Source organism: Sphaeramia orbicularis, chromosome 5 (genome assembly GCF_902148855.1).
Source record: "Sphaeramia orbicularis chromosome 5, fSphaOr1.1, whole genome shotgun sequence".
In the NCBI taxonomy this organism is placed as follows: Eukaryota; Metazoa; Chordata; class Actinopteri; order Kurtiformes; family Apogonidae; genus Sphaeramia; species Sphaeramia orbicularis.
The window spans coordinates 61,609,237-61,631,736 of NC_043961.1; the positions used below are offsets into that span (position 1 = coordinate 61,609,237).

The window sequence follows — 22,500 nt, forward strand, 5'->3', positions numbered from 1 at the left end:
TTGAATGTAATTTGACAGACACATGACTGGGACCAAGCTGCAACTGTTTCTGCTGTATGGAACAACCTGGAAACTGTTGAATTTAAACAGAAAGAGTCGATCCACACATGCACAGCGTTCAGGGTGAAGGAGGAGGTTTGTGTTCTCTGAACACTTGTTCTATAAAGATTATTTGTGCTGTTTTAAAATAGTAATAATAATCAAATCTGTACATTTAGAGTTTGTATTTAAAATAGAGTTCATTTTTATGGACTTTATATCCTGTATGATTGATCAGTTTTAAGGCCTTTTGGGTAAAATATTTGTATATTGGTTTTATAAGTGTTTCCCCACACTTTATATTATATATACAGTACAGGCCAAAAGTTTGGACACACCTTCTCATTCTTTGCATTTTCTTTATTTTCATGACTATTTTCATTGTAGATTCTCACTGAAGGCATCAAAACTATGACTGAACACATGTGGAATTATGTACTTAACAAAAAAGTGTGAAATAACTGAAAACATCTCTTATATTCTAGTTTCTTCAAAGTATCCACCCTTAGCTCTGATGACTGTTCTGCACACTCTTGCCATTCTCTTGATGAGCTTCCAGAGGTAGTCACCTGAAATGGTTTCCTAACAGTCTTGAAGAAGTTCCCACAGATGCTTAGCACTTGTTGGCCCTTTTGCCTTCACTCTGCGGTCCAGCTCACCCCAAACCATCTCGATTGGGTTCAGGTCCGGTGACTGTGGAGGCCAGGTCATCTGGCGCAGCACTCCATCACTCTCCTTCTTGGTCAAATATCCCTCACACAGCCTGGAGGTGTGTTTGGGGTCATTGTCCTGTTGAAACATAAATGATGGTCCAACTAAACGCAGACCGGATGGAATGGCATGTCACTTCAGGATGCTGTGGTAGCCATGCTGATTCAGGTTGCCTTCAATCTTGAATAAATCCCCAACAGCGTCACCAGCAAAGCACCCCCACACCATCACACCTCCCCCTCCATGCTTCACGGTGGGAACCAGGCACGTAGCATCCATCCGTTCACCTTTTCTGCGTCGCACAAAGACACGGCGGTTGGATCCAAAGATCTCAAATTTGGACTCATCAGACCAAAGCACAGATTTCCACTGGTCTAATGTCCATTCCTTGGGTTTCTTGGCCCAAATAAATCTCTTGTGTTTGTTGCCTCTCCTGAGCAGTGGTTTCCTAGCAGCTGTTTGACCATGAAGGCCTGATTCACGCAGTCTCCTCTTAACAGTTGTTGTAGAGATGTGTCTGCTGCTAGAGCTCTGTGTGGTATTCATCTGGTCTCTAATCTGAGCTGCTGTTAATTTGCGATTTCTGAGGCTGGTGACTCAGATGAACTTATCTTCAGCATCAGAGGTGACTCTTGGTCTTCCTTTCCTGGGGCGGTCCTCATGAGAGCCAGTTTCGTTGGAGAGCTTGATGGTTTTTGCGACTGCACTTGGGGACACATTTAAAGTTTTTGAAATTTTCTAGACTGACTGACCTTCATTTCTTAAAGTAATGATGGCCACTCGTTTGTCTTTACTTAGCTGATTGGTTCTCGCCATAATATGCATTCTAACAGTTGTCCAATAGGGCTGTCAGCTGTGCATCAACCTGACTTCTGCACAACACAACTGATGGTCCCAACCCCATCAATAAGGCAAGAAATTCCACTAAGTAACCCTGACAAGGCACAGCTATGAAGTGGAAACCATTTCAGGTGACTACCTCTGGAAGCTCATCAAGAGAATGCCAAGAGTGTGCAAGGCAGTCATCAGAGCTAAGGGTGGATACTTTGAAGAAACTAGAATATAAGAGATGTTTTCAGTTATTTCACACTTTTTTGTTAAGTACATAATTCCACATGTGTTCATTCATAGTTTTGATGCCTTCAGTGAGAATCTACAATGAAAATAGTCATGAAAATAAAGAAAATGCGAAGAATGAGAAGGTGTGTCCAAACTTTTGGCCTGTACTGTACACACACATATATATATATGTGTATATATATATATATATATATATATATATATATATATATATATATATATATATATATATATATATATATATATAAATGTGTGTGTGTGTGTGTGTGTGTGTGTTTGATCAGGTTCTTGAACCCACTGAAGCTTCAGTTGAACAGGTTCTTTGCATTAAACAGTTAAATGGTCCAGTGAGGACAGAGCATTTACACTGAACTGTCCTCAAACAGCAGAAGGCATGAAAAAGGTTTAGTTTGACACTCGTTTACTGTTGACTTTAAATTCATAAACTTTAGACAAAATGAGACATAAAATGTGTTTGTTGGAAATCTAAGTCGTGAAGGCGGAAAACGAGGCCGATTAAACTTTTTAAAGCTTTTAAAAACGTTGCTTCGCATGAACAGAAGGAGCTACAAAAGGACCGTGAACGCACCATGAATATTCCCGGGAAAAAAAACTGTTATAAGCTAAACTCCGCCCTTTGGCTGTTGGCGCCCCGCCTCTTTCAAACACACGGACCAATAGGAGAACATAAACGTCACCGGCCGCTTGAAATATTCATGATTTTTCGCGGGCTTTGAGTACCACGTGAGCGTTTCGCGCGAAAAGTGACTGCAGTTCCAGTTGAGCAGAAGAAGAAGAAGAAGACAGACGTGTTTACCAGGGGAACATCTGCAGAGACTATGGCAGTGAGTAGAACCTGTACATGTTCTGCAGCAGGGTTCTGGGTCTGGGTTTAAGGGGGTTAGTCTGGGACTGGGACCGAACCGGTTTGGACAGTTTGGACCCGGTTTATGGTCCAGAACCGGCACAGTTTAGTCCAGCAGAGACAAGATGGCGGATCAGACAAAGACACACGGCTGAGAGGAGATAGTTCATGTGGACCAGGTGGACTCAGGTGGTCTAGGTGGTTGTGCAGGTTTTCCACCGGGGAACACAGTAGGTTCGGGTTCTGTTCTGTTGTTGTTCTTCGTATAGAACTCACAGCAGAACCATGAGGCTCCGAACCAGGAACAGTAGAAAAAGATCCAACCAGAACCTAGACATAGACCCAGAACCGGAACTAGAACCCAGACATACGTAGAACCAGAAGGTACCAGGACCAGAACCTGAACTGGGCACAGAACAGTCAGGGCTGCTTCGACTAGTCGATAAATAGTTAATGCTCAAACTAATTGAGTGTTGGACAGGCCGTTAGTGACGTCATGCATTAGTTTAAGAACTGTTTCTTCAATTGCTGTAGTTTTTAGTTTATCAGACTGTAACTGTTCTGGACTAAATGGACTTTTACTGTTTCAGCACTAGGGCTGTGTATCAGCAAGAGGCTGGTGATACGATACAAATCGCAATACTAGGATCATGATATGATATATCATGATACTGTTAAAAAGGCCATTTTTTTTATTGGTTTTGTTTATTTTTGTAAAAGATTATCTCCTGGAAGAATTGAATTACAGCAGAAATCTGCACAAATGCTAAAGACATTTGTATTTGATCCCAACAGGATCTAATGTTCTTTCACCAAATGTTCAAACTGAAATTCTGTTTCACAGACATTAGTTTCAGATCCTGTTCAGATTCTATTAGTTCACAACTAATGTCACAACATCAAATACAAACAAAAAAGAAAAACAAAAAACTAAAATGAACCTCCACAATATCTGCATTTGAATAAATACCTAATAATATTGATACAGTACTTTTTAATATCGATACAGCATTGGGAAATGAAATATTGTGATATGTTGCAGAACTGATATTTTCTAACAGTCCTAATAACTATATCATATTTATCTATGTCTGAAGGTCCAAATGTGTGGTTAGTTTTTCTGCTGTTCTTTAATAATGGACCTTCTGTCCAAACCCCAGTGGACTGGGGGACACTGTCCTGGTGTCCTTCATCTGTTGTGGTTCGGCTTAGACTCATTCACAGGTGTTTTTCATCTGCTCCTCACAGGATTCATCGGAGTCCTTCCAGGTGGCCACCAGCCCCAGCAGAACCTCCAGGAGAGGAGATCTGACCTCCAGCCCCGGAAGAGACCTGCCCCCCTTTGAGGATGAGTCCGAGGGGCTGCTGGGAGACGGCCCCCTCCCCGGAGAGGAGGAGGAGGACGCCGACGGGGAGGAGCTGATAGGGGACGGGATGGAGAGGTGAGGACAGGGGGGTCTAGGTGGAGGATCGGGGTGGGTCCAGGGGGAGGGTCAGGGAGGGTCCAGGTTGAAGATCAGGGGGATCCAGGTTAAGAATCAGGGTGGTCCAGGTGGAGGATCAGGGCGGGTCCAGGTTGAAATGGCCATAGATGGGAGCTATGAACCGGGCTCCTCCCTCTTCTGTTTCCGTCAGGGATTACCGCGCCATCCCTGCCCTGGATCAGTATGAGGCCGAGGGTCTGGATCTGGACGACGAGGATCTGTCGGAGCTGTCCCCGGGGGCTCGGGCCGCTGCTGAGGAGGCCATGAGGAGGAGGGACCGGGAGCAGGGCATCAGCGGGCGCCTGAGGAGGGGGCTGCTCTACGGTACGACCAAACCACCCATAAAACTGGGACTGGGTTTAGTCTAGAATTATATGGACGGTACAGGTTCATATTCTAGTACCAGTAGGAGTGTGATGGTGTTTAGTCTAGAATTATATAGATGGTTTTGTACGTTTGTGTGAACTGAATAAATGCTGTTCATTGGTCCAGTTCCAGACAGTTTTCTCAGTATATATATATATATATATTTTTTTTTTTAAATTTTGTTTTTATTGGAAAAGGAGCAAGATATCTCAACATTACCATTTTACATATGATATCTATTAGAGTCCTTTTTGTAGTTCTTATTTTATACATACAAAAGTGTCAAACAGAGAAAAAAAAAACAAAAATATGAACTGAGTGCCTACAGTTTTGGTATTTCTCACTTAAAAAAAAAGGACAATCACAGCTTTCAATACCTCTGGGTTCTTTAAACATTCCACATGTTTATGCAAAAGTAAAATATAAGCAAAGAATAAAGACAGGGAGATTATAAAGAAGACATCTTTAGAGGAGTAATACAAATTCTGGGCGGCTAGAGGATACAAACTTAATCTATTTGTTCCAAAATATGGTAAAGTGAATCCCTCTGGATTCTGATAGAGTAAGTCCATTTTGAACATTTGCCAGATGGTCTGGTACCAGTCTGCTAATGTTGGTGGAGTTGGCTTTAACCTCCTTCCTGTAATAGATTTCTTGCTGGCTGCTAAAAGCGCCTGTAATAATTTTGTATCCTCCCTCCGTTCTAGTATGGAGACATCACCAAGATACGGATTTACAAAGTTATAAGGAACAGGAACCTTGAAGACTGATGTTAAAGTCTTGTGAATATCCCTACAATATTGGTGCATGTTGGTTCAGTCCCAGAACATATGAATAATGATCGGCCTCCTTTGATCCACACTGTCTCCAACACTCAGAAGAACCACCTCTGGATTTACTCTGATGGGGGGAGTCTTCAAAAATCCTTTTCTTAGTATTGAACACACTGATAAAAGCAGATGGAGGATCAGGGTAGACCCATTGGACCAGGGTTGACCCACTGAGCCAGACTGGACCAGGGTAGATCCCGGTCCATCGGACTATTTTCATACTAATGAATGATGTGTTTTCAGATAGTGAAGATGAGGATGATGAACGTCCGGCTGCACGTCGTAGAAGACTGGCTGAGCGGGCGGCAGAAGGAGTAGCGGACGGAGAAGACGAAGAAATGATCGAAAGCATTGAGAATCTGGAGGACATGAAGGTCAGTCGCCACCGTCTGATTGACCGACAGCGTTTGGGAAGGCGCTGTGCCCGCCTCCTGAGAACCGGACAGGCCAGGGATTCCTTTATTGCTGTGGCTGTTAGGAATCTGAATTCACATAGCTGATATCTAGAATTTTTTTGTGTCAATTTTTTAAAATTTTTTGTGATTATTTTTTAATGCTCATGGCCGCTATGGCAGTTAACTTGTGTACTGCCCTATTGGACCTTTTTTACTTGTGTTGGGAAGGGAATGGCTCCATTGTGTGTTGTCCTGGATTGTGTAATTTTATTGTTATGGCGCTGTTTCTGTGTATGTGTTTATGATCCCTGCTGCACACCGAATTTCCTTTCCTAAGGATAAATAAAGTTGAAGTTTATCCACTAACAGGACACACAGAGGGTTGGGTCTCAAACGGACCAAATACTTGAAATCATAGAACAGTTTAGAATTGACATTATTTCTAGTTTCTTTTCCTGGTCTGACCCCCTTCAGGTCCTCTTGGGTTCTATGTGCCCCCTTTGGGCCTTTGGGGGTTTACACACACAGTAATAGGTGATGGGGGTCTGTAATGGCTCCTCCCCCTCCTGCAGGGTCACACGGTGAAGGAGTGGGTGTCCATGGCGGCCCCCAGACTCGAGATCTACAACCGCTTCAAGAACTTCCTGCGGACACACGTGGACGAAAACGGCCATAATGTGTTTAAGGAGAAGATCAGCGACATGTGCAAAGGTACCGAAGGGTTCGTTCAGGTCATGTGACCACGTTAGGGCATTAGTGACTTCATATTTTTTCAGATCGACTTATTTGTCAATAAAGTCGAAGTCCAGTTGACTTGTCGTATGATGACGTCATCACATTGACAGTGGAGGACCAACACAGACACAGAAGTTCAACAATGAACAACTGGTACTGATGTTCACTGTAACATGAACAATGTTCAGTAAAGAGCAGAAGAAAAAACTAAGACACAAGCATCGACAGTCCTTCACAGACATTGAACCAAAACTAAACACACTAACACCTGGAATTATCTGTTAAATTTAACTGAACAACAAAGTGGGAAAAGTTAAGACAGTGGCAGAAAAGACACACAGCATGTTAAAGAAAAGAGTGCACTGTCTGAATGAAGTAAATGAACAGAATCATCCAAACCCACTGTGTCCACAGTGTTCTTCAGTATCAGTGGTGCTTCCATGGTTCAGAACATTACTGAGATCAGAGTTTAAATAGATCAGTCGGTTTAGTTCCTACTCTGAGTCGTCTTCTTCCTTCAGTCTTGGCCTTGCACTAGTGATGCGCGGGCATTTTTATTTATTTATTTTTAACCCACTTTGTGGAATTTTTTGACCTGCCCCACAAATAAAGTGCCATTTTTTTGGACCTGCACCAACCCGACCTGGGTCCGCTGATCCGCATCACTGCCGCTCACTGCGCTCCATGTTTACATGTAGAAAGATAAGAGTATCCACATGCGCTGAATGATGGCTTGCGCGCTATCGGTGATGGAAGGAAGAGGGAGAATAACACACGACTAGTCGACTCCTCCAAAGTAATGTCGACTTGTGTCACAGACGTCGACATGTTGACAAACCGACTTTTCAGTTAATGCCCTCGACCCCGTGTGGTTCTGCTGATGATGTGACCTGTCATTGACGTCTGATTTCAGAGAACAAAGAGAGTCTGGTGGTGAACTATGAAGACCTGGCTGCCAGAGAACACGTGCTGGCCTACTTTCTACCAGAGGCTCCCACTGAGATGCTCAAGGTGAGGGTTTGATGTGCACTGAACGTCCTGTGGCAGGTACTAAACCAGACCAGACCAGCAGGGGTTAAACCCAGTAACACAGACTGCTACATGTCTGTGGTCCACATGAGCTGCTCTGTCATGGTCAGTATTTAAATCTAATGGAAATGAATAAAACTGAACTGATCACATGGACGATGAGTCATAAACTGATGTGTGTGTTTAACCCTAGAAGATCCACAACTGTTTTTGTTACAGCATTTATTCTAATATCATCCTCTGCCTTTTGCATTTTTCAATAAGTCAGATATTTTCCTGTATTTAATTCACTGATCATGTAAATGTTCACAAAAGTTCAGAGTGAATTCAAAGGTTATTTTATTAAAACAGAGAAAACTGAAGAAAAGTTGTTGTTTTTTTTTTTCTCAAACAAAATTTGTCATGAATTGAACATAACCCCAGTGTGTCCATCCACTGTCATTGATCCAACTCCATGGGTTTGACTGGAGAATCAGTGTTTTATTTAATTATTTGTTCAATCAATTTTTAGCCTATTTTGTTGGGGGGGGGTTTTCTTCAATTTTGTTCAGTTTTTGACTTATTTTGTTCATGTTACTTATTATTTTGTTGATTCTTTATTCATTTTTGCTTATGTTATTGGCCCCTTTGGCTGTGTTTTTTTTTTTTTTTGTTCATTTTGTTGCTTATTTTATTAATTTTTACTTCATTTTAGGACATTTTTGCTTATACTGTATTTTTACATTATTATTTTGTACAGTTTTATTCACTTTTGTTCATTTTATTCATGATTTAATCTATATAATCCCAGTGTGTCCATCCACTGTCATTGATCCAACTCCATGGGTTTTACTGGGGAATCAATGTTGTAGAAGATGATGGTGTTTCCACGGTAACTATGTAGCCTCTGAACATCCAAATATGGTCATATCTGATGAACATGAAAAGATGAACTGTATTTTACACTAATTATTGACATGGATTGATAGGATTAGTGGATCAACAGGAATTAAACAGTTTAGATCAGTGTTCAGGGTCAGTGGATGGTTTTGGTCGGTGGTAAATGTTTGGATCTTTAAGGGTTAATTAGATTTTCTTTAATCACAGTAGAACTTTATAGACATGTGCAAATGTTTTTGTTTTTGAACCTGTGTTTTCCTGGTTTCAGTTTCCTCTTGAACCATGATAACCCTGTGTGTGTGTGTGTGTTAGGTTTTTGATGAGGCTGCTAAAGAGGTGGTCCTGGCCATGTACCCTAAATACGACCGAATCGCCCATGAGATCCACGTGCGCATCTGTAACCTCCCCCTGGTGGAGGAGATCCGCTCCCTGAGGTACAGAACACACACATGGTATCGGAACCTGAACAGGACCAGACCCATCTGAGCAGGTGGTTCTGGTCTGTGCTGGTCTTTGACCTGTCCCCGTTGGCCTTTCAGACAGCTCCATCTGAACCAGCTGATCCGGACCAGCGGTGTGGTGAGCAGCTGCTCCGGCGTCCTCCCCCAGCTGGGCATGGTCAAATACAACTGTAACAAGTGCAGCTTTGTCCTGGGCCCGTTCTTCCAGTCCCAGAACCAGGAGGTGAAGCCCGGGTCCTGTCCTGAGTGTCAGTCCCAGGGACCCTTCGAGATCAACATGGAGGAGGTGAGTGTCCTCCGCTTCGGACCCTTTATTCAGACGGTTCTGTGACGTCATAATGTGGAGCCTGAACCCTTTAATAGACCTTTAATGAACCAGAGGGACTGAAGGACCAGGTGTTTACAGTCGGGGTTCAGGGGGATGGGGCTTCATACATCTGTTAATGTACGCATGGAAGGACCCAATATTTAAATGATTTAATGGATCCAACATCTACTGCTGCTCCTTTAATTATGTGGTTGAACATGTCTTTTTACAGACCGTGTACCAGAACTACCAGAGGATCACCATCCAGGAGAGTCCTGGGAAGGTCGCCGCCGGACGCCTGCCCCGTTCCAAGGACGCCATCCTGTTGGCTGACCTGGTGGACAGCTGCAAGCCTGGAGACGAGATAGTGAGTATTAATGAAGGACATGCAGCAGACTGAAATGCCAACTGACTGGTTGTCCCTCCAGTGTCAGATCAGATGGTGACCGTACAGACCTCTGAGGTTTCATTCTCCTTTTTAGGAACTGACAGGCGTCTACCACAACAACTACGACGGCTCTCTGAACATGGCCAACGGCTTCCCAGTGTTCGCCACAGTCATCCTAGCCAATCACATCACCCGCAGGGACGAGGGCGTGGCTGTGGCCGAGCTGACCGACGAGGACGTCAAGGCCATCGTGGCTCTGTCGAAGGACGAACGCATCGGAGAGAGGGTGAGTATTAGTGTCCGGGGGGGGGGGGGGGGGGGTTACAGTGGTGCTTGTACCTGTGGGTGCAATGAAGAAAAACAGATGTAGATGGATGTGGTTCAAAGGTTTATGTGAAGGGGGAATTAAACATTTATCAGCACAGTGAACCTGTTTACTAAGCTGTCACCGTCTTCTCATCCTAACAGATGTGATTGTTTGTGGTTTTCCTTTTTTTGTAATTCTTTTTATTATTTTTTTCATTCAGTATTATCTTAGTATTTTACATCGTGTATGTGACTTCTATGTATGTAAAGAAAACAAAAACATACTCAAACAGGGGAGCACTGACAGAAATAGCAAAAATATACAAAGTAAACCCAAAATACAATTAAAGGGAAATAACAAATATATTTCACATTGCATTCTTTTCCCCTGTATAAGATGAGCATTGAACATTTAAAGCACAGGTGTCAAACATGCATCCCGGGGGCCAAATCCGGCCCACCAAAGGGTCCAGTCCGGCCCTGGGGGTGAATTTGTGAAATGCAATAATTACGCTGAAGATATTAATCATTTTAGTTCAGGTTCCACATACAGACCAATTTAATCTCCAGTGGGTCAGATCAGTCAAATACTATCATAATAACCTATAAATAATCACAACTCCTAATTTTTGTCCTTGTAAATGTAAACATTTTCATGTCGTTTTACTGTATTTACACTAAAACAAACTAACATTTCAGAAAAACACGAATAACCGCAACAAATATGAACATTTTAAAATGTCTGAAGTGTAATTTTAACAATATTCAGCCTGTTATTAAATCTTTTGTGTATCTGTTGATCCGCTGTAATCTGTAAGTTTTAATTTACACTTTTAAATGATAAACTGAGACAGAATAATGTTAAAATTACACTTAGCTTTCTTAAGAAATTTCAGTTTGTTCATGTTATTCACATTGTTTTAAAGGATAATTGGTAGACGTAAACATTTTCATCGCATAATTTTACTTTTTTCGCTCTAAAACATAGAGGAAAGTTTGGAGTTAACATTATCTATTTATGTTATTTTTCTGGTCTGGCCCACTGGAGATCAAATTTGGCTTAAAGTGGCCCCTGAACTGAAATGAGTTTGACACCCCTGATTTAAAGGGTGTAGCACGAACCAAGGGTTTACATGGATGTAAATCACATTACTCTTATCAAGTCAAATCGACTTTTAATTGTTATAAAATCAACCCAGTTTTTCCAATACTTGGTGAATTTGTCTGAATCCAGTCTGACAGAGAAAAGTCCACTTCTCCATCCTAACAGATGTGATGTTTGTGGTTTTCAGATCTTTGCGAGCATGGCCCCTTCCATCTATGGTCACGAGGACATTAAAAGAGCTCTGGCGTTGTCGCTGTTTGGAGGAGAACCCAAAAACCCAGGTGTGAACCCTGAACCTCCAGAAGCGGGTCATGTGGTACCAGGGGTTCGGCTGTGGATGTTCATGTCAGATCTGTGTCCTGTCTGTCTGTTCAGGTGGAAAACACAAAGTCCGTGGAGACATTAACGTTCTGCTGTGTGGAGACCCAGGAACCGCCAAGTCCCAGTTCCTCAAGTAGGATCTGTTTAAGAACATCGCACAAACACAGACAGAACTCGCACATCTACTGTTGACTATAGAGGATCTGAACTCTGGAGTTAATATTTAGTACACTGTACAGGAAACATGTTTGTGTGACTTTAACCCAGTGGTTCCCAGCCCTTTTTTTCCACTCCTGACCCCATTTTAAAATCCCAAATTTCTGGTGACCCCAGACATTCAAAACGGAGCCTTTATTTATTTATTTATTTTTGCTAAAATTTAATTGTTTTTGATCATGTAATAATTTGCTATAATATGTTGCAAATAATTAATTTTACATGACATTTAGGTTATATAATGTCAGTTTTTTATTAGTTTTAATTTTTATTTTTATTTTTATTTTTGAATCAGTTTGTAGAATTTTCAGGCGATCTCATCTGAATTCCAGTCGACCCCACGTAGGGGCCCGACCCCAAGTTTGAAAAACACCGCTTTAGCCCCTTTGACAGTATGACTTATTTGTGGTTTCTTTTATCTGTTTAATCTGAGCCTCTGATCACATGACCTTTTTTTTTTCTTCAAAATTGTATTAACATAATGCTGTATACAAAATAGATCAACAGCAGTCAACAGTAATAAATGTAACATGGAAAACATAATGCTCGAGGTGAGGCAGGAAGAAATTAAATATCAATACATAGATAGGTGAGTAAATTAAATAAAGGTTTAAAAAAAAAAAAATTACAACTTAAATGCGTTACATAAGGCTTTAGTTTTCACAGCTTTAGGGTTACTGATCACATGACAATAAACATCCAATAACAGTAATCAAACAACTTCCTGTTGTTTTCTGCTCATTTTTGACATAAACTTGTGTTTCTGTTTAAAAGATAAATAAAAAAATTTTAAAAAATTAAAATAAATAAATTTAAAAATTTAAAAAAAAAGGAAAAAAAACCTGTTTCTATTATTTTAATGTTTACATGTGCAGATGTTAAAAAAAAACAAAAAAAAAAAAACTGTCCAGACAACAGAGTATTGGGGACAGATCCTGGTCTTAATCTGATCTGTCATAATCAGATTACTGATTTCTAATCAATCGTATCAGATTATTCTGTTTACATGATCACTGGAGTAATCAGATTACTCTGTAAATCGGATACTGACAGTAGTATCAGTCTGGATGTAAATGGGTTCAGTGTTAAGTTTCGTTCATCTGAGATTTAACTGTTCGTCTGTTTTTGACCTGTATGTTTGGTGGTCCGTGCAGGTACGTGGAGAAGGTGGCCAGTCGTGCGGTCTTCACCACTGGACAGGGCGCCTCGGCCGTGGGTCTGACTGCCTACGTGCAGAGACACCCGGTCAGCCGTGAGTGGACGCTGGAGGCCGGAGCCCTGGTGTTGGCCGACCGCGGCGTCTGTCTGATCGATGAGTTCGATAAGGTGAGTCCACAATGTTCTGACCTGGACCTGATGTGGACCAGATGTTCTGACCTGGTCCTGATGTCCTGACCCGGACATTCTGACCTGGACCAGATGTTCTGACCCGGCCGTCCTTTTGCCGTCTGTCCTCATGTCGTCTCTTCCGTCCAGATGAACGACGCAGACCGGACGAGCATCCACGAGGCCATGGAGCAGCAGAGCATCTCCATCTCCAAGGCCGGCATCGTCACTTCTCTTCAGGCCCGGTGTACTGTGATCGCAGCTGCCAACCCTATAGGTAGGAGCACCTGTCAATCATCCAGTTCATCCAAGTCAAACTGACCAGTGCAGCAGCGTTTGAAATGCAACGTCTGCCTGTCAGCCAGCTGAGCCCGTTAAAAAAAAAAAAAAAAAAAAAAAAAAAAAATGAAATACAACGTCCAATAAGTGGTTCCAGGCACAACAAGCACTTTACCGGAGAAAACACGTGTGTACAGATCTGCTTTTATGTCAAATATTTGAGTATAGTTTTAATTTATTACAAATTTAATTTCATATCCCTAATATTTGGAACCAATATTCACTTTTAAAGTCTTTGAAAAGGTTCATTAAGCATCTGTGTGTTATTTATGCAATAAAGTATATACATTTTTCAAGTTGGATGTTATATATTTTTATGTTTTTATAGTAGGTTAAAGTGAAAAAATAATAGACAGATGATGTAGATGAAGTTGTGCTGAAAAAACAGATCCCAAACATGGGTATAGTAAACATTTGTTTATATAGTATATAAAGGCAAAATCAAAAGGACTGAAAAACGGACAAAATAGGCTGAGACCACTAAGGGTTAATATTGGAATGTTTCTGACACAGAAGGGACATTGGGACTGTTATTGTATGTTTTGTTTTGTTTTTTTTTTTGTATTTTCAAAATACAACTTGGTTAAATTATTTCAGTGTGTGTATTAGTACTTTTTGAACATTTTGAGCATAATTTCAATAATACCATGATAATGATAACAGTGATAATTTTGGTCTCAATAACCATGATATGGAATTGTAGTATTGTTACATCCTTAATCATGTGTGATGAATCCCTCGTTGCTCCATTGCGTATCAGGTTTTTTTCCCAGTTCTCCAGTTAAAATCCAACATGAGCAGTTTTTGAGTTCATAACTAGTGTTTACCATAATTCCTACAGCACCTGAAGGCAGCATCTAGGTCAACTATATCTTCTTTTTTTTCTCCTCTTTTTATTGAAAGAAATCTGATTTTTTTTTTGTTTTTTGTTTTTTGTTTCCCCCACACATTGAAAAAACATACAAATACACAAACTATACACATCCAGAGAGTGGGTGTGTAAAAAAAAAAAAAAAAAAAAAAACATTTACAGCAGCTCATCATGGTCCTGGCATACAGGATCTCAAAGTAAAGAATCAATGTAGAAATAAAAACACAAAAACATATTTCCTTCAGAGGATTTTGGGTTTATATTCATGCATTCATTTCAGCAAAATCAGATCTCAAAGGCTTCACATATCTCACCCATCCCTCCCAGTGTTGCACAAAAAAATCCATCTTCAGATTTACAGTGAAAGTTATTCTTTCCTTCCTATAAATTCCCATGGTTATGTCTATCCAGTTATTTATTGTCTGTTCTTCTTGTGTCATCTATCGTTTAGTTATTGCCTTTTTTCCTGCAGCTTAGTAATATGCTGAATAAGTGTGTTTGTTTTTGACCCCTGGAGAAATGCATCCCAAATACATGGTTTTAAATTCAAAAAGTAAGTAGGTATTAAGAATGATTTCTATGGCTTTATGTATTTCTTTCCAATAATGGTTAACTTTTGTGCATTCCCAGAATATGTGGAAATGATGTGCAGTGTGGCAGCTACAATTCCTCCAGCACTGTCACTTCCCATTTGTACAGTGTGACTTATGGCTAGGGGTGTCAAATACATTTTCAATCAATATGGGTCGAATCAAACGAACTGAAGTTTTTCCAGATTTAAAAAGTTTGACTTGATCCATCATGAGCTTCTTCACCACGTTTTGATCTTCATGTTGAGGATGTTGTCATCTTCAAACGTTTGTGTTCAGTGGATGAACCATGTGACACCAATCAGATGATCAATAAGGAGTTAAAAATCTGTTTGGAGGAGGAGTTTGAACAGATATGGTGGAAAAAAAAAAAAGCACAGACGTTCTCCATCAGCAAGGACAACAGTGTGTACTTCACTGGTCCAGTGTTTTCCTGTTCATTCCAGTTGTCGTGCGGTTGATTGACAGTCCATTGTGTTTCTGTTTCAGGCGGCAGGTACGACCCCTCCCTGACCTTCGCTGAAAACGTGGACCTGACGGAGCCTATTGTGTCTCGTTTTGACGTACTGTGTGTGGTCCGAGACACGGTGGACGCAGTTCAGGTATAGAACCGCCATAAGAACCACCTCTGAGAACCGCTGTGATTAAAGGTCTGTGGGCCGAGCTCCAGAGACCCGCCTCCTAGTTCTGTCATCTGATTGGCTCTGTCTCTCCCATCAGGATGAGATGTTGGCTCGTTTCGTGGTCGGCTCTCACATCAAGCATCACCCTGGAAACAGCGAAGGGGGCGTGGCCTTGGAGGAGGTGGTGCTGCCCAACTCGTCAGACGTTCCACCGATTCCTCAGGAACTCATGAGGAAGTACATCATCTACGCCAAAGAGCGGGTACGAGCACCAGTCCTGTCTCATGAACTGACGTCCCTCGTCCTCAGGTGTCAAACTGGAGCTGGCCGTCCAAAACCTGGACCCAGGACTAGGTTTAGTGACCACGTCCAAATGAGTTTATCTGCATTTAACCATTAAAAGTCATTTTGCACCATTTATTAGAATATTCTGCATTTTTTCAGTTTAAACCGTGGATTGAACATGTAGATCAGGGGTGTCAAACATGCGTCCCGCTAAATGTTCCAATCCAGCCCCGGGATGAATTTACAAAGTGTAAAAAATGTTTCCACTTGTTAAACTTCTTAGATCAGCAGATGCTTTTGGGTCTTTAAGGGTTAAATTTCCTGCAGACTTAAATGTGACAGATGTTGAACTCCAGTCCAGATAATGTCTGTTTATTCAAATGGTTGAAACCTGCACATCTTCAGTTTGATGGATTAAATGGGTCAAAGCAGAAGCTGATCATGTGTTTCAGAACAGTTTGAATCTCTCACAGTCTGAACATTGGTGCTTCTCCACCTGTAGGTTCATCCCAAACTCAATCAGATGGACCAGGACAAGGTAGCCCGCATCTACAGTGACCTGCGCAAAGAGTCCATGGTGAGTTTGAGTCCTGCTCTGTCCCAGTCACCGGTCAGACACTCCCCAGAGTTCAACACCACCAGAGTGTGGATACAGATGGAGTTTAACTCCACCACAGTGTGAATGTGTGAGTGAATGAATAATGAATCCACTGTACGCACTCTGAGCGTGTGTAACTCCGCCTCTTTGTGCGACCAGGCCACGGGCAGCATCCCCATCACGGTGCGTCACATCGAGTCGATGATCCGCATGGCTGAGGCCCATGCCAAGATGCACCTGAGGGACTACGTCCTGGAGGACGACGTCAACATGGCCATCAGGGTCATGTTGGAGAGCTTCATCGACACGCAGAAGTTCAGCGTGATGAGGAGCATGAGGAAGGTGAGTGGGCGGAGTCTGGTGGAGGAGGCGGTGCCTGTTAACCCTGTCCATGTCCTGACCTTTGGGTGTGTGTGTGCGTGTGCGCGCAGACGTTCGCCCGGTACCTGGCGTTCCGCAGAGACAACAACGAGCTGCTGCTGTTCATCCTGAAGCAGCTGGTGTCGGAGCAGGCGACCTATCAGAGGAACCGCTACGGCGTCCAGCATGATGTCATCGAAGTGCCCGAGAAGGAGCTGCAGGACAAGGTACGGGACAGGGACAGAAAGGGGGATGAAAAATAGAAGTTTTACTTCAATAAATGAAAAATAGGCTGAATGTTTAAAGAATTAGATGGTTATAACGTGGAAGGCTGATTTTAAATGCATTATAAAAAACCCATCTGCAGGAAAACAGTTTTTTTTCTGTTAAATGTATTTGTATCTTCAGTGTTTGAAACAGGTTCAGTTCAGTGACAATGAAACTAAATAATCAAACCCACTGGACCTTTAAACTGCAGCTGTCTGTAGTTCTATTAGTGCACTGACGAACATTTACTGGGACATGTTCATTAAAGGCCTTAGATTAATGTTTCCATCAGCCTGGTTCACTGTGAAGTTCAGATGTAGTTTTGTTGTAGTTGATGGATGTGATGTTTTTCTGAGTTTAGACTGAGTTCATCTGAGAGGAATGAAAGACGACACAAAGTTTAGACAAAACACTTTCCACACGTTTAAAAACTAACCCTTGACTCTGTATCCACTCTCCTCTTCTTCTTCTTCTCTTCCCTTCTTCCTCTTCTTCTTCCTTCTCTTTCAGGCCAGACAAATCAACATCCACAACCTCACCGCCTTCTACGACAGCGACATTTTCCGTTCCAACAAATTCAGCCACGACGGAAAGAAGAAGCTGATCCTGCAGCAGATCTAGACCTGAGGACACGCCCCTGCTCCTCCTCCTGCTCCTGCTGCTCCTCCTCTCTTCTAAAATGCGCTTCGTCATCTATATTTCAAGGCTCAGATTTGGGTCGTACAGACAGTGCTTCAGTTTTCTTCATCTTGTCGGACTCCTGAGGACACACTCTGATCTGTGGGTTAAAGATGGAGGACACGAGTGGGACATGGACGCTCAGATGTTGGACTCAGATGTCCTGTGATTTATACTGTGTTGACTTAAGGAGTTCAAACAGCAGCGCAGACGTAGATTTGTAAAGGATGTTCTGCGCTCAGTGGAGTAACTTTCGACTCCTACAGAATTAGAGCTGCAACCAATTAATAGATTATGTGCTTGAAACGAATGCAAAAAGTCATGATTCGATTAATCTACTCCAATTGATTGAAGGGAAATATTCTATTGCAGTTTTCCTGAACTGAAGCTTCTTCGTGCGTCACAATAAGGGTCTGCATGAAACACAACAGTGGAACCAATGTTTAACAGCAGAGACATGAAGGAAACAAACCTTTGATTCAGGAGAATTGTGGTTGAATGATTTTTTATTTTTTTGGATCACTTTGAGTCGATTAATCGTTTGCAGCTCTATACAGAACATCTGTGATAAACTGACGGTTCAGATCTGTGGGAAACGAAGCGTCTTCATCCTGTTCTTTAGTGTTCGTGTGTTCAGGTGGAACACACTGTAAATACATGTACATGTCGTCTTCATTAGATTCATCTGTTATTGTGGATGTTTTTACAAAGTTGGTTTTGTAGGTTTGGTTGTACAAATGTTAAAGATGCTTTCAAATGGTGAACTGGCATCTGTGAGTCTTTAATTGTTTTAAATCATTGTAGAAAAACCACAAACGCTGAAAAGTAAACACTCCAACTCCAATCTACACATTTAACACAGATTTGGATCAAGGTTATTATCGTTAACGAAAACTACAACTGTAAAAACATTTTCATTAACTGAAATAAATAAAAATAGGACCAATGCCCCTGACGCTTACCGCCCAAATTAAAAACTGGGAAATGTATTCAGCAGTGTTGGCTGCTGGTCTTTCAGACAGTTGAAGCTCATTGTCGGCTTACATCAAAAAAATTGTGAAGTTATTTAAACATAAATTCGTCCCTCCGTTCCTTTTTAAGAAAATGCTCAGTAACCTTATCGTACCAGTAGGCCTCTTTTCCAGGACTGGACCAGTGTCCTCTCTGCTCAGACGGCCTTGGCCCAGTGCATTGTGGGTGTCAGACTTCAGCCTTTTTAAACTACAGATGCTCCTTTCACTGCGACCGAGCCGACAGTTTGACTGATTTAACTATCTACAAAACCAGATTAAACTGAACAAGAAATGATTAAATTATGGAACTGAAACAAGAAAACAGTGAAATTATGTTAAATTGAAACAAGGAAGTCCAATGAGTGTGTTTTATTTACAGTGCAAGAAATGAACGAGTAATTTCGTAGTGGTTTCTCTCTCCATTTCCCAGCAGAATGTGACGGTATTAAACTGAACTGTGTCAGTGAAGGAGCAGATCTGAAAACAGCTGTCAATCAAACAGGATTCAGCCTTTGGACTGATCCTCCAATCAGCACGTGGGATTCTGGCGTCCAGCCCGGCCAAGCTCCGCCCACAGCTCCATTCACCCTCAGAGACACCAGGCGTCTGGGGGCGGGACAGCATCGTGGCATTTATCCAATTACCGTCCAGTTTTGAGGCAATGAAATAAACTGTTCCACTCAGTCCCATTGAAGCCCAGAGACGGACACAGTCTGCAGACACATGCACTGAGCAGAGGTGGAGGAGAAGTGAACAACAGCCAGTCCACTGATTTGCGATAAAGCTGATTCTGAACCAACTCGTCTTTGAGATGAACGTGTTCCAACACATTTGTAGTCAATAAAATGTCAACACAACCGAACAGATTTAACCATTTAATTTTCGTAATTTTAGGGGAAGCCGCGCTTCCACTGCAGTCTGAGAGAAACCGCCACTGGTATCCAGATGCCATTTATTCTCCCCCAGTTCTGTGTATTTATTCTATTACAGAAATAGCCCATGTTTTGCTCATATTCCATTCAGATCTGTAAAAAAATTCAAATTCCACCTTGATATCATTGATACTTACTGATTCAATCCACTTCCTATCTGTTATAATGGGAAAATTTTTCAAAGTGGCACCAAATCCAGAATCAGATCCGGATTGAAATAATTTCAATCCCTTGTGCTGACATCATCATACAGAAGCTGTATACCAAGTTTGAAGTCAATCAGAACTGGAGTTTGGGAGAAAGACGATTGAAATGTTTTCTCCATAAGAGCCCATGTTAAATTTTGCGTCAGTTCCAGATCCAGAAGAAGATCCTGATCAGCATGTGGACATGATGTTTGGGTCATCTCCCCATCAGGGCTGGACTGGAGACATTTACACTGGAGATCATTTATATTTACTGAGTTATTGCATCCATCCACTTCCTATCTCTGATAATGGGGACATTTTTCAAAGTGGCACCAAATCCAGAATCAGATCCGGATCCAAATAATTTCACTAACTTTTGTTGACATCATCATAAAGAAGCTGTAAACCAAGTTTGAAGTCAATCGGAATTGTAGTTTCGGAGAAGAAGACGATTGAAATTTTTGTAACGGACGCCGATGCTGGATGCCGCATGACAATAGCTAAGCTAATAATAAAAAAAACAACTATAATTAGAAGAAAAAAATGATAACTAACTGAAACTGTATTGTGTGTTTACAAAACTAACTAAAACAGATAAAAATTCTGGATAAAATTCCCTTCGTATTCGTCTTTGTCAATGTCGGATTGATACGAAATCGATTTCTTTGTCTCTCTCAGTTTTCTGTGCTGTCTCCATACGACACTTTTTGCTCCGTCACTTGTGTTCACTTGTGGTTTCCAGTCGTCTTCTGGTCCCCACTCTACCTGGAAACATGGAGACTAAAGCAGCAGAGTCCTGTCTGGGATTGATTTGAATAGGAGCACAGAGAAGAAGAGAAAAGAGACCACTGAACTACAACTGAACTACAACTAAACTACAACTGAACTACAACTAAGCATTTAGAAAAAAAAAAAGAAAACTAATAAAAACTATCAAACCTGCTCTAAAAACAAATTAAAACGGACTGAATTTGAAAAAAAAAAAGTCCAAACTAAATAAAACTAGAAGCACTCGGAGAGCGCAGACCTCCGCCAAGGCTGATCAGTGGCCCCCCCCATGGGCCCCCCCACGCCAAGGAGGTTATGTTTTTGCCAGGGTTTGTTTGTTTGTCTGTCCGTTAGTGTGCAACATAACTCAAAAAGTTATGGACAGATTTTGATGAAATTTTCCGGTCTGCGCCCCCCCACCCCCGATCACCACCAAAATTTAATCATTTCTTCCTTATCCCATTTCCAACACACCCTGAAAATTTCATCAAAATCTGTCCATAACTTTTTGAGTTATGTTGCACACTAACAGACAGACAAACAAACAAACAGACAGACAAACAAACAGACAGACAAACAAACAGACAGACAGACAAACAAACAGACAAACAAACAAACAGACAGACAGACAGACAAACAGACAGACAGACAAACAAACAGACAGACAAACAGACAGACAAACAGACAGACAAACCCTGGCAAAAACATAACGTCCTTGGCGGAGGTAACTAAACTAGAATGAAAAATCCAAAACTATTAGAACCTTGGTTTGGATTTGGTGTCATTGAGACAAACCAAATGTTTTCTCTCCAGTTTTACTTTGAGTTGATGTTGGATTGAACTAAAACTAAAGGACTGTTTGAATAAATGACTACTGCCACCACCAGTCCAACTGTAAAAACTAAAAACAGTGGCTGTTCATAAATATTGTAGCAATAAAATACATTTTCCTTCCATTAACCAGAACATGTGGTGCACATGTGGAGTATATTTCATTCAGTATTTGTCTAAGTTGATCCAGTTCCAATGTTAGATTAATGCACAGGTTCAAGGACTTTTATTTTCATACAGCACATGTTTATACATGAGATAATACGAAATTTGGTACCTGAGCTCTCAAATTGACCAATAACATTTATATAATATATACATAAAAAAATACCTTTGTGTAATAAAGAAGACCTATGAGTAGAAACAAAATGAGGACAGGAAGTGTGATTGTCCACTGGCCTGTATTGGATAATACTATGTACAGGGTGTCCCAAACACATGTCTACACACTGTAAATAACTGTAAAGTTGGTTTTTATTCAAATTCCTTTAATTTTCCAAATGTAATCAAAGTTCCAAACATCCTCTTCTTGTTTTGTCTGTTCCTCCTGCTCTCAAACTGACGTCCGTTCTGGTCCAGACTCTGCTGACAACGACAGCCAATAGAATCACACCCATCACCAAACAGGGGTTAGGGTTAGGGGTTTGGGAAATGGACCAACATGTTATTACAAAAATGTGCAGCCTGGTCTCGAAAGGTGTACTATGTACATGGCTTGACATTCTGATGCAAGGACTTCGTTAAAATTGTGAAAATCTGGTCAAATTTCTCCATCTGAAATGAACTGGGCCATTTTCAAGTGGCTACCATTCCCAAACGATTCATGCTAAAATTACGGGGTCAACACAAAAATGTTCAGCTTGGCCCAAAGATTATCTGTGTGGTTATGTGGTAGCGATATCGCTTACGGTTTTTGCACAAGAATGTGAAAAAAAAAAAAAACATTCATTTTCAATGGGAGCGACAAAACAGTTGTCTGTTTTCTGACCACTACTGCTTCGCCGTACTTTCACCTACAGACTTCTTTTAAACTTTAAAACACAGGCATTTTTGTCATCTCTCCAAAATGTCTGTGGTATGAGGATGGGGTTTACGTTTTTCAATAGGTGAGTCTTCAAAAACCCCAGGGTTGAGTGAAAATCTGATCTGCTAGAGTGGGTGATGTCATCACCAAGAGTGGAGGAGCAGCCAAAATTCACCTGAACATTTTCTGGACAACTCGCCCTCCCAGCCAAACGATAAATAGGAGGTGAATGATCTTTTCCACAAATGTAGCCACGGTTCCTGGGCTTCATATGAACCCATGTTTGAAGA

The 22,500-nt window shown here is 41.4% G+C and overlaps 1 protein-coding gene across 1 annotated transcript; it reads left to right on the forward strand.

The window, feature by feature from the left end:
- Positions 1-2,481: 2,481 nt before the first annotated feature.
- mcm2 (minichromosome maintenance complex component 2) lies at positions 2,482-18,541 on the forward strand. Its single transcript, XM_030135502.1, has 20 exons — positions 2,482-2,675; positions 3,944-4,137; positions 4,331-4,503; positions 5,619-5,749; positions 6,343-6,481; positions 7,419-7,516; positions 8,726-8,847; positions 8,953-9,160; positions 9,414-9,548; positions 9,664-9,855; positions 11,168-11,261; positions 11,356-11,434; positions 12,672-12,843; positions 12,994-13,120; positions 15,133-15,245; positions 15,364-15,528; positions 16,054-16,128; positions 16,309-16,491; positions 16,581-16,736; positions 17,287-18,541. The coding sequence occupies exons 1-20, from the start codon at positions 2,670-2,672 to the stop codon at positions 17,395-17,397; spliced, it is 2,673 nt and encodes an 890-aa protein (XP_029991362.1). The 5' UTR covers positions 2,482-2,669; the 3' UTR covers positions 17,398-18,541.
- The last annotated feature ends 3,959 nt before the right edge of the window (positions 18,542-22,500 follow it).

What these genes read in the sequence shown, in the direction of transcription:
- mcm2 (XM_030135502.1), top strand. An exon ending in CTCCCACTGAGATGCTCAAG is followed by an intron (nt 7,517 to 8,725) that starts GTGAGGGTTTGA and finishes TGTGTGTGTTAG; the next exon opens with GTTTTTGATGAGGCTGCTAA. An exon ending in AGAAGGAGCTGCAGGACAAG is followed by an intron (nt 16,737 to 17,286) that starts GTACGGGACAGG and finishes CTTCTCTTTCAG; the next exon opens with GCCAGACAAATCAACATCCA.